Source organism: Macaca nemestrina, chromosome 6 (genome assembly GCF_043159975.1).
Source record: "Macaca nemestrina isolate mMacNem1 chromosome 6, mMacNem.hap1, whole genome shotgun sequence".
Lineage (NCBI taxonomy): Eukaryota > Metazoa > Chordata > Mammalia > Primates > Cercopithecidae > Macaca > Macaca nemestrina.
The window spans coordinates 33,931,016-33,944,095 of NC_092130.1; the positions used below are offsets into that span (position 1 = coordinate 33,931,016).

Consider the following 13,080-nt stretch of genomic DNA (forward strand, 5'->3'; position numbering starts at 1 on the left):
CATTACTTTCATTCCCCCACAAAACCTAGCAGTGTTTATCTGTAAAAGGCATTTCACTATTAATTTGGGATGGTTTTCAAAAGTCTGCCACTAAAATGGTGACAAAATTCACATAATTTCCTTTTTTTGAATGGCCTAAAGTTGCCATTTTCTGATGTTAATTACGCACAGAACATGGGCTGGGCACTTCATATCATACTGCTTCATCACAACCACCTCACCAGAACCTGCAGTGAGGATTAAATGAGCTAATAAAGTACTTGGAATAGTGCTTAGCACTTAGTGCTATCTAAGTTATTAGCTATTATTACCGTTTCTGTAACATTAGTACAGTAATAGTACTGGGAAGTGTTAAATAGTATTAATATTAGTAATGTTAGCTATTATTACTATAATTATTATCAGGCCCTGTATTACCTGGCCCACATTAACCTTTCCACAAATTCTAGTCTTTTCCTTTAAATATTTCAAGTTTATTACTTTGAAGCCTCTGCACCTGTTCTCTTTGCCGGGCATGTTCTTCCCCAGATTTTCACATAACTAGCTCCGTCTCATTATTCAGCCTCAAGTTTAAATGTCAGCTCAAACTGCTTTCCCACTTCTAGCCTCTCCAGGCCCTCTCAGGCTCATTATTCTCAATTTGAGTTTTCAATTATGATAAATGCTATGAAGAAATCTCCCATTTACTTCTGAATTATCTTTAGCCACTAGTATATAGTTCCCTTTAGTATACTGTTGCAACACATTAAAACACATTATTGTTTTAATAATGATAGTAAAGTTCCTATATACCAGTATGGTTACACAGACATTACCCATATTAACTCTTAATCCTCACTACAGCCCAATAAGGTAAGTTTGGCACCATTTTTACAGAGGAAATGACAGCACAGAAAAATAATTTTCTTAAGGCAGCTAGTGAGTGATAACACCAGAATATTCTTATTCTCATTTTATAGATAAGAAAATTTAGATTGCAAGTATCTTAAGTATTGATAGGTAAACAAAGGCCCTAGGGAAAGGATCTACACAAATGACTCTGGAAGTTACTTTAATGGCATTTGGAATGTCTATAAATTTTCCATCTATTGTGGTTTATATTCCTACCACTTACAACCTTTCTGAATAACAAAAGCCTACTTGCATGAATAAAAATAACAAAAATATTTCACAAGATCACGGAAATACAAACATAAGGTATTTTTCTATAACAGAAGTACTCTATCCAGATATGCAATCTCCCCAATGCTAAAGACAATATTTTAATTGGAGGGGCAAGAAATAAAAAGATGCTACTGACAAATGAGGGGCGAATTCTATAAACTGTGATTGAGGAGACCTGAGGTTTAGTCCAGACCCTGCCAACTACCAGCGACCTTGTGTAAGTCACTTCACACTTACAGGCAGATTTAATCATCTGATGTGGTTGATTTCATTTACAATTTAGATGGCTCTTACTTAAGCTGGAAGCTCCTGCAGGACAAACGTCTTTTTTTGGTCTGGTTCAGGGAACTACTGCCAGCAACTGTCATGTAGTACACAATAAATGTTGGCCCAGTAAGTGAAGTATCTTTAAATCTCCTATCTTCATTTATTTACAACATAACTACAGAATATCTCATTTGTCAGGAGGTTATAACAGACACACCATGAAGTACATTCAGGATACAAATACAATGCAAAAATTAAGCCCCAACTTCTGCCATCAAAGAGGCCACATACACACCTAATTTCATGACAAATGCTAAAATAAAGATCTGTACAGTATGCTCTGCAAGCAAGTTCCAATCCAAGAGGCTACGGTATAAAATATTTGCAACAGGGCACATTCATTTGCAAATTAAAGCCCTATTCAAATCAGTTGTGCAACATTAATAAAGTCTAAACGGCTTTATTAATAAGGATGTTTTTAAAAGCTTTAGAAAGATACTTTCTAAAATGCAAAAGAATGTTCCCTAATAAATCCATCTGAAACTAGCTAAGTAACCTCCCTTTAAGACCGAAATCAAGAATAAGCTTGGCATAGCTAATATTGGAAGATCCTGACAATTCACCTTGATCACTCATTAATACTGTATACATCAGGAGTTTAAAGGATTTCAGATGTGTCTCTGAAATAAGACAAAATTTAATTTCTGCCAAGGTAGGGATTTGTGTGTGTGGCCATGCAGAATCTGAAAGGCATTTTCCTCTTCTAAAACCTTGAATAATAATACCCATTTCCTTACACAATTTCATCTTAAGCTCTAGACAGTATCAAGAGTCCTCATAATCTACACTGCTCTTTTTCATTTTCAAATGTTGACAACAGCACAATTCAGAATAGGAGGTGAACATCCGAAATGCCATTTCTCCCATACAGAAAAAAAAAAAAAGTACCATATACACATAAAGCATAACACCTCTTTTCCTCAAAAACCACTGACCAAAAGATTTCTCCAGGTCACTCTTATTTTACCAAATTTTAATTACAAATTCATAGGCATTGAGGTTCCAGGGGAAAAAAGGTCACTGCACTGGTCAGGGAAATGGCACGAGTAGTAGACAAATAGAATGCCAATAGGGATTGCAGGCTCTGAAACCTGACTGCCTGAGTTCAAGCCACTTCCTGGAGCCACAAATCCGCCTATGCAATCTTATTCTACTGACTCAACCTCCACGAGGCTGTTATCTCACCCGTAAGATGGGCGAGTAACAACTGAAGATGCCTCTGGTCTGTGGCCTGCAAAATGTTAATAGCAACTACTCCAAAAGGTGGTCTTGAGGATTAAATGAGACAAACCTAAGTAAAGGGTTTACTGGCACACGGTAAGTGCCTAATAAGCGGTTGCTACTGTTGTTGGTACTCACTACTACAGAATAATAAGGAATAAAGGGATGAAAAAAGGAAGAAAAGCCACCGAAGTTAAGAAAGGCAAGCGATGAGGGGGATGAAATGAAAGGGCAAACGTGGGGAGCCCAAATGGCCGGGGAGGGCGTGGAGAAGGCTTAGCCAGAAGTGGCGAGCGGTCCAAGGGAAGTAACTGCGAAGTGCAGGGACGTCGATGAGGAAAACCAGGCCCGCAGCGGAACGCGGCCGGGAGACAGACTGGTCGGCCGAGACGGAGGCGACACGCGGCTGAGGCGGGGCCCAAAGGCGGGAGCACCGGGCCCGGCCGGCTGGCCGCAGGCCGCGAGGGGCGGCGGAGCCCCAAGAAAGCACGAGGAAGCAGCCGAAGAACCCGCAGGAGGCCCTGGCCCAGCCCGGGCCCGGCTCTCATTCAAGCCACCTTCCCCTTCCCCCTTCTTAAGCCCCATGCGGTCCTGGCCCAGGGCGGCCGCGGCTCCGCTACCCACCGTCCGCCCCGGATCTCCACATGGCAGGTCTAGCCCCTGGGGCTCTCGTGAGCAGAGATGTGAGGGAGGACAGCGTCCCTTACCTGAGCTCCCCCGGGTTGAATCGCTCACCGTCGCCCCCGTCCCCGCCACGCTCCGCCATTACAGAGGGCCGCGTTCATCCACCCGCCGACCCAGCGTCCCTTATTGGCTAGAAAAATCGTCAATCCCCAACAAGAGAGGAGGAGATAGCAGAGGCCTGAGATGTGGTTGGTTAATATTTCCATCAATCTTCGAGATGGGGGCGGTACCTTCCTTGCTATTGGGCAAGGGGCCCGCCGACTTTGAAAGCGGTATGAAGACAGCCAGTTGATTGGTGGCTCGGGGGCTTTATGGGAAATGTGATTTTAGCAGTGAGGAACCGCCGGCGCCCTCTCGCGGTAGGCAGAACTAAGTCCTCCCACGTTCGGCTCGGCCTGCGGTAGCCACGTGTCTGTCGGCTTCCGGGAGAGCCAACTGTGAAGCCATATTGGCCAGTAGTAGCTCAGGCGGAGAGCATTTCCACTGGGCAAGCCAATCAAAATCGACCTGGGCCTTGCCTAAACCAATTGCACAGTTGCTGTATAAAGCCGCTATTCCCTAGCTTTACAGTAGCAGGAGTCAAGTCACCACTCAGCTCTATATACATGTTATTAAATAATATATTATTAATTACAAGAATGCCTCCCAAATTATACTAAATAGTTGCAAGCGAATAGGTGTTATAAGTTGCTGCATTAGGAAAGGTAAATTGGTGAAGGCAAGCCTCTTTGCAATTTACACCTTTGCCATCTCTCACTCAATCTCATAATGTGCTTGTCTGAAATTAGGACACCCAGAATACCAGACGATTCTGAATATTTATTTCGTTTTTCTAATTAACAAAAAAAAAAGTTTAGGATTTGGGGTTTCAAAGGTACAATGAAGATGAGCCCTTTTATTAAAGTCCTAAAATATTAAAATAATACTAATAGATAAATTTTACTTGGACCATGTAAGCATGTCCATGTCGCATGCTTACCATGTTTGCTAACCATGTAGCAAACCCGGATCTAAGTACGTCCCATACGTTAACTCTTTTAAGATTCAAAAATCACTAAGAGGTGGATAACATAGTCACTGTTTGTAGATGAGCTTGAGGCACAGAGAAGTTAAGTAGCTTGCCCAAGGTCACACATCTACTAAATAGCAGAGTCTGGTCTTAACCCCAGTCAGCGTAGTAGCAAAACACCACTCCTAAATACTGTGAGCCTAAATAATTGGATACACATAAAAACGTGTGCACAAATGTTCACAGCAGCAATATTCATAATAGCCAAAAAGTATTGTAATAACCCAATGACCATCAGCTGATGAATGGTTAAGAAACATGGTATAACTGTACAATGAAATATTGTTTGGACATAAAAAGCCACATACAAAAAGGCCACCTGTTGTATGATTACATTTACATGAAATGTGATGAAATTACATTGCATTTCAGGCAAATCCATACAGACAGAAAGTAGAATAGTGGTTTCCAGGAGGTAGAGGGGAGTGAGGAATTGGAAGTGACTGCTAATGGATATGGAATTTATTTTTCAATGATAAAAATGTTCTGGAATTAGCACTAATGGTTGCACAACTTTGTGAATACACTAAAGCCCATTGAATTCTATACTATTTATTTGCTTATTTTGAGAGGGAGTGTCACTCTGTCACCCAGGCTGGAGTGCAATGGCATGATATCGGCTCACTGCAACCTCTGCTTCCTAGGCTCAAGCTATCCTCACACTTCAGCCTCCCAAGGAGCTGGGACCACAGGCCTCTGCCACCACATCCAGCTAATTTTTTATATTTTTGGTAAAGATGGGGTTTTGCCATGTTGGCCAGACTGGTCTTGAACTCCTGAGCTCAAGTGATCTGCCCACTTTGGCCTCCCAAAGTGCTGGGATTAAAGGTCTGAACCACTGCACACAGCCAAATTGTATACTTTAAAAGGTGAATTTTACTGTATGTGAATTATATTTTAATTTAAAAACATCATCTACACTGAATTCCAGTTAAATATTCAAAATCAATTAAATATGATAAATTGTGATAAAGGCTTCACACAATTCTGAGCATGAGTAATTGGAGAAAGAGAGCATGGTGAAAATTTTGTTAAAGATGTGACATTTGAGGTTGGGTGCAGTGCCTCAGGCCTGTAATCCCAGCACTTTGTGAGGCCAAGGAGGGAGGACTGCTTGAGTTCAGGAGTTTGAAACCAGCCTGAGCAAAATGGGGAAACCTCATCACTACAAAAATCAAAAATATTAGCCAGGCATTGTGGTGCATGACTGTGGTCCCAGCTACTTGACAGGCAGAGGTGGGAGGGCCACTTGAGCCCAGGAGGTGGAGGCTACTGTGAGCTATAATTGCAGCACTGCACTCCAACCTGGGATGCAGAATGAGACACCATCTTAAAAAAGAAAAAAAAAAAGTGTGACATTTGAACAAACTATAGTTTGACCAGAAGTTGGGGGTTAGATCCCTTTTTCAACATTAGCTTGTATCCCCAAGTTCTGGTCAATTATTCTGAAAATAATACTGGTATAGATGGCTTATTACAAACTAATCCCTACCAAAAAAAAAAAATTCAAAATGGATACCTTATAGAAAGTAAGTCACTAGCATATGTAAGAGATGAAAACAGGCTGGGTGCAGTGGCTCACACCTGTAATCCCGGCACTTTGGGAAGCTGAGGCGGGTGAATCACCTGAGGATTTCGAGACCAGCCTGGCCAACATAGCAAAACCCCGTCTCTACTAAAAAAATACAAAAATTAGCCGGGCATGGTGGCACGCACCTGTAGTCCCAGCTACTTGGGAAGCTGAGGCAGAATCGCTTAAACCTAGGAGGCAGAGGTTGCAGTGAGCCGAGATCTCACCATTGCACTCCAGCCTGGGTGACAGAAGGATACTTCTTCTCAAATTTAAAAAAAAAAAAAAAAAATGAAAACAAACTCAGTCTGAAGTCAGTCTGAAGAAACTCCTTGCAGGTATTAAAATTTTATTATCTGATAGTTTTTATTATGTTATTTTAATCTACTTTAAGATATTTATACTATAGAATAATCTTTTAAATAGATTAAGTATATACATATGTATATCTATCACATGTATATGATAATCATATGTGTACATGTATTTCATTATTTCATTGCTATAGTGTATCCCCATAAATATGTCCTTGAAATTCAGGTAGTTTGAGCTCAATTGTTATATACAACATATTGCAAATATCTGACTTGAACTATGTCTATACAGCTTTTCTAGAGTGAACCATTTTATTGAATCAAAATGAAAAAGGAATTGAAGAGATTCGGTGCATCTTTTAAGAGACCAAATGGACTTTCCTGTAGTCAAAGCTTGATAACTATTAGGATACCGACAATGTACACAACTATACAGAACAGAATAGCAAATACCACCCTTGTTCAATTGATAACCATTGAATTATAGACCCCCCAAAATTAGCATATCAAGATGAAATGAAAAGACAATGTTGGCTTCAGACAAATTAATTCATCAGGGCTTAGGTCCTGCTGTGAAGACACTCATCAGAATTGGCTCTTGAGAACTGGTTCCAATGCAGAATGAGGCTTTAAGAAAATAACTGCCATTTTTGAGTACCTATCTTAAATCCATAGGAGGTACATTACATACACTATATCCAATCCCTTCGGCAGCCCTGCAAGGTGGATGTATTGTCCCCAATTTACAAATGGGGAAACTGAGGCTCATATAGATGATAGGACTGATGCAAGGTGACATTCAGATACCTGAAAAGAGGGGAAGCTAGAATTCAACCAACCACATGTGTGTCTAACACCAAAGCCAGTTAGAGACCACTAAATCCTGCATCTCACCCAAATCACAATGTATAATTTCTAGACTGTAAATGCATTAAAAAGACTGTTTTCCTGGCTGAAGCCCCAGTTCCTAATAACACACTTATTAACCCATAAACTGTGCAGCTGTGTTATTCCTGACTGGAAATATTGGTCTTTGAAATATTGAAAGAGATCTCGGAAATAAAGAATCCCAGGCTGGGTGCGTCTGCTAGCTCCCTCACAGGCAGTAGAGCTAGCAGTTGCTAATGAGCTTCGGGGTAAATTAGATCAGGATTCTAGTCCTGGCTCTACCAACTACTGGCCGTATAATCTTGGGCAAGTCACTTCTCACAGCTTCGACCTTTTTATTTGGAAAACAAAGAGTTGCCCTGAGATTTCATAAGTAAACTATTTACCATGGCATAGGCAGCAACTAAAAATCATCAATAAGTAATATTTGTTTCCATAGTTTCTATAGGGCTGCTATGGTCTGGATATTTATGTCCCCCCAAATTCCTATGTTGAAATTTTTACCCACAAGGTGATTGTATTAGGATGCGAGGCCTTTGGGAGGTGACTAGGTCATGGGGGCAGAACCCTATGAATGTGACTAGCATGCTTGTAAAAGAGGCCCAGGAGTGACCTCTCGCCCTCTTCTGCCACATGAGGTCAGAGTGAGAAGGTCGTCTGAGGAAGCTAGTTCTCACCTGACACCAAATCTGCTGGCACCTTGGCCTTGGACTCCCCAGTCTCTAGAATGTGACAAATAAATCTCTATTGTTTATGCACCACTCAGTCTATGGTATTTTGTTACTGCAGCCAGAATGGACTACAAAAGGGCATTTTGCTAGCTAGTGCTTTACCGAGAAGGTCAAATTCAAGGTAGGGTCTACCTTTTTGCATATATGTAAGTGAAGACAATGAGATAGCCAAGAAACTAGGACTAAATGAACAATATTACTCCATGAATAGGAAGTGTCATACTAAATCAACACACAGGATTATAGCAGAAAATAATAATAGTAGCTTACATTTCCTGAGCTTGTAGTATGCTCAGCATGTTACATAAGCATCTCATTTAATAAGTAATATTTATCAATCATTTCCTACATGCAAGGCACCGTTTTAAGCACTTTAAATGTACTAACACATTTGAAACTTTACAAAAACCCTATGAGGTAAGCATTGCTATTATTTCTATTTTACAGATAACAAAGGCACAGAGAGATTAAGTAATGCATCCTGAGTCACACAGCCAGTGAATGACACAATTGGAATTCAAACCTAGGCCTCCAGGCTACAGAGTCCACATTCATAACCAATCTGCTCTACTCCCAATCAGCAATTAGACCATAAAGTCTCCCCAGGCTTCTGCCATTCTGTATGGATGTCTGTGGGCAACAGGTAATACTTCTCCAGATGACATCTGCATTGCATCTACCTTCGAACTGTCACTTCATCAGCCTGTAACTTACTTACGGAATTCAGAACAAGTTCTAACCTCTCATCCCCTAATCTCCATTGGATCTAGGATGTAAGAAAACTCAGAAAATGTTGTTATATGTTCAGCTATTAAGTAGTATCAGCATATAGGCTGCTTGGATGGGGCTGAGAATTCCTGAACTGAAGTAAATAATTGCATCTTTGTGAGTATATTGAGTCAGTAATATGCAAGTGTTAATATCATTCTATTCACCTTTTTTTTTTTTTAATCTATAGAGGTCAAATGATCTACTCAATCATGGTGCAGAAATCTATTCTAGTCATGACAATGTTTTGGTTGTAAGGAAAAGAAGCCAAATGAGCATGAGGGAAATTAATATTGGTGAGAAAACAAAACTAATCAATTCTGTGGACAAGAGGTCTAGTTGCCATGACCTTTATAGGGGCTGGAAAGCTTTGAGGACCTACAGCGTTTCCCACTCTCTTCCTTTCCTTCTCAGGGGCCACATGCCTTCTCCTCTCTGGTTATCTTTGCCTGTTTGCTCTAGTCTCCTCTTTCTGTAAACTCACTTTCTCCTCTCACTCATCCTATTCAACGCGGATGTAAAGGCAGCATCTGACTCACCTCCCAGTCTAGTGTCCACACATCACTGCCAAATCTCTGGATATCTATAGGTAAGAAGTCTTCCAAGAAGAAATCTAACTGGTCATTGGGTAGCCAGTGTATTAACTGGTGTTGATTTGTATGGCCATCCTTGTGCCAATTTTGTGTAATCAGAGTAAGGCCCAGAGCAGTGCTGACCTTTTCAGAGTCTGAGTTGAGAAAGGCGATGCCATCTGTTTTCCATACCCAGCCCAGATGATTCAGCGCTTCTCCCAGATTAGCTTCCACCCTTGCTCCCTCTATTCTCTTCTCTGCAAAACACCCAATTAAGCTTCTAAAACAGGCTCTGCTTAAATCCTTTCCATGGCTTCTTATTCCCAATAGAAAAAGAACAGACTTTTGACATGGTCTTTGTAGCCCTATATCATGCCCATCACTACAACTTCATCTTTCCTTATTGCCTTCTAAGTTCTAGTCAAATTTGGTTTCTTTCCATTTTTGAAAGACACTCATGCTTCTTACCTTAAATACTTATCTCACGGGTTTTTCTCTCTGCCTATAATGTTCTTCTTGCCCTCTTTCACCCTAATAACTGTTTCCTATCTGTATTAGTTACCTATTGCTGCATAACAAATTATCTCAAAACTTAGCAGTTTAAAGCAACAAAACGTTACTTCACAGCTTCCATGGGTCAGGAATCCAAGCACAGTCTAAGTGCCTCTGGCTCAAGACCTCTCATGAGGTTGCAGTCAGATTGCCAGCCGAGATCGAAGACTCACCTGATGTTGAAGGATCTTCTTCCAAGTTCACTCACCTGGTTTTTAATGCATGGCAGTTCCTCATAGGTTGCTAGACAGAAGACATGCCACACATGGGCCTGTCCATAGAACAGATCACAACATGACAGTGTCCTTCTCCCAGCACGAGCAATCTACGAAAGACAGAGAATGCTCAGGATGGAAGCCACAGACTTGTAACCTTTTGTAAGGTTCAATATTTCAATAATATTGGGAGTGAATTTCCATCACTTCTGCCCATATCCGTTCATTAGAAGCAAGGTGTGGCCGGGTGCAGTGGCTCACGCCTGTAATCCCAGCACTTTGGGAGGCCGAGACGGGTGGATCACCTGAAGTAGGAGCAAGACCAGCCTGGCCGACCTGGTGAAAACCCATCTCTACTAAAAATACAAAAAGTAGCCAGGCATGGTGGTGCACGCCTGTAGTCCCAGCAGAGAGCCGGGATTGCACGACTGCGCTCCAGAGTGAGACTCTGTCTCAATTAAAAAAAAAAAAAAAAAAACAGGCGGGGGGGAAGAAGAAACAAGTTGAAAAGTGTAGACCACACTCAAGGAGGGGCTGAATATCAGGAGGTGGGATCACTGGGGGCTGCCTTACCTATGACACTGTCTTTCAGGTGTAAGTTTATGAAATGTTTTATATATTTTATCTTTTATCTTACTGCTTTTCCTGCCAACTCCCTTTATTATAGTTAATGCTGAAGGCGTTTTTATTTTATTTTATTTTATTTTATTTCATGCTTTTTTGTGTGTGTGGTTTTTTTTTTCAGTTTAGTTTCATGTTTTCGTTTTCCTTTTTGTTTTTGTTTTTAGAGCCAGCATTTTGCATTGTTGCCCAGGCTGGTCCCAAACTCCTGGGCTCAAGAGATCCTCCCACCTTGGCCTCACAAAATGTTGGGATTACAAGCATGATCCTCCACACCCAGCCCTGAAGTATTTTTAAAGTAAATTATAGACATCATAATATTCCACCCCTAATATTTGGAATGCATCTGTTTTTTTTAACGCCCAGTTTTCTACATAGCAAAAATTATATTTTCACACCTAACATAATTAACCATAATAGCAAATCCATATTCAAATTTCCTCACCTGTCCCCAAGATGTCCTTCCAGCTGGTTTGGCCAAATACGTATCGAATTCAGAACCAAGCAGTATATCTGGCTGCTATGCCTCTTAAGACACTTTTAACCTAGAACAGTTCCTTTTATCATGATACGGACTTGCTGAAGACCAGGCCTGTTTCCCCTCTGGATCTGTCTGATTGCTTCCTCCAATCCTTGTGTTTCCTATAAGCAGGAAGATAGATCTGAATATTTGACCAGATTTAAATTGAACATTTTTATCAAGGGAACTTCATAGGTAATCCTGTATATTCCAGTTTCAATCACAACAGGAGACACAATATGGTTGTCCCATCCTAAGTGATGGTAAGATTAACACTGAGTTAAAGGTGATGACAGCTCAATTCTATTATTATCAGAATATTATCTGCATGATATTTACTTTGGCTTCATACATATGTCGGTACCCTGTCAACAGGGTGAGCCTATCACTTATAATCCAAACTGCCACATTTGACATTAAAAGGGGCACTATTAATAATTACACTTGGACAATAGTCATAAACTAGGACCATCTCTGGCAAAATGAGATGAATGGTCAACGTACCTGTCAACCATTAACCTAACGATTTAATGATTTTATCCTTTCCTGAATCAATACTTTCCTTACGGGTGGCAAACTAATGATTTTTCCAATTATATATTACCTTCCACATTTGCTCACTGACAGTCTTCTGTAAATTAGAGATTTCCTTCAACAACAGAGGCTATTTAGTTACCTGAAAATAGTTTCTGTTTTAAAAGTGAATAAATGCTTAATTCTTTTTCTTTACTTACCAACTTTCAAAATAAAAAGATTGAGGCCAAGGCAGTTGGATCACCTGAGGTTGGGAGTTCAACCAGCCCGGCACACATAGTGAAACCCTGTCTCTACTAAAATTAAAACTAAAAAAGAAATCAGTATCATCAGTGATAGTGTACACCCCTGACATGATGTGGTGAGAAGGCCACTTCACCTCTATGGTATTCTTCTCCAAGATCCACAACCTCAGTCTAAAAGTTGTGGAAATATTAAACAAATCTGAATTGAGGGACGTTCTACACAACACCTGATCAACACTCTTCAAAAGCGTCAAGATCATGAAAGACAGATAAAGAGTGAGAAACAGTCACAGTTTGAGGCAACAAAGGAGGCATGATGACTAAAATGTACTGTGGTGTCCTGGATTGCACCCTGGAACAGAAAAGGGGCACTGGTGGGGAAAACTGAGGAAATCCAAATAAAGTATGTTGTTTAGTTAATATTGTAAGGGCCAGGCTCACACTGGTAATCACAGCACTTTGGGAGTCTGAGGTGGGAGGATTGCCCGAGCCCAGGAGTTCAAGACCAGCCTGGGCAACACAGCGAGACCCTAACTCTATTAAAATATAATATAATATAATATAATATAATATAATATAATATAATATAATATAATATAAATGTATATATACACAAAACCTTTGTGGTTTGATCAATGAACCATGATTATATAATATGTTAATGTTGCACAGTGGTTCATGCCTGCCCAGCACTTTGGGAAGCCAAGACAGGTGGATCACTTGAGGTCAGGAGTTCAAGACTAGCCTGACCGAAACAGTGAAACCTCATCTCTACTAAAAAAGTGCAAAATTAGCCAGGCGTGTTGGCGCACACCTGTAATCCCAGCTACTTGGGAGGCTGAGGCAAGAGAATCGCTTGAACCCAGGAGGCGGAGGTCTCAGTGAGCTGAGATTATGCCATTGCACTCCAGCCTGGGCAACAAGAGTGAAACTGTTTCAAAAAATAAAAATGAAAATAAATATGTGAATGTTAAGGGAAGTTGAATGTGGACTATGTCTGTACTAACTTTGCTACTCTTCTATAAATCCAAAATTATTTCAAAATAAAAGGTTTTTTTTTGTTTTTGTTTTTTTTTTTTTTGATT

General features: G+C 40.6%; 1 protein-coding gene across 12 annotated transcripts in view; it reads right to left on the bottom strand.

Moving 5' to 3' along the window:
- LOC105466921 (transcription elongation regulator 1) overlaps positions 1 to 3,539 on the bottom strand; it is a 64,063-nt gene extending 60,524 nt beyond the window's left edge. For all 12 annotated transcript variants that reach the window (XR_011624604.1, XR_011624603.1, XR_011624602.1 and 9 more), the window contains exon 1: positions 3,420 to 3,539. Coding sequence is in view for 8 of the 12 variants with exons in the window: in XM_011716141.3 (XP_011714443.2) it covers positions 3,420 to 3,478 (59 nt within the window). In the remaining 4 variants the exon portion in view is untranslated. The remainder of the gene's footprint in view (positions 1 to 3,419) is intronic.
- Positions 3,540 to 13,080: the final 9,541 nt, after the last annotated feature.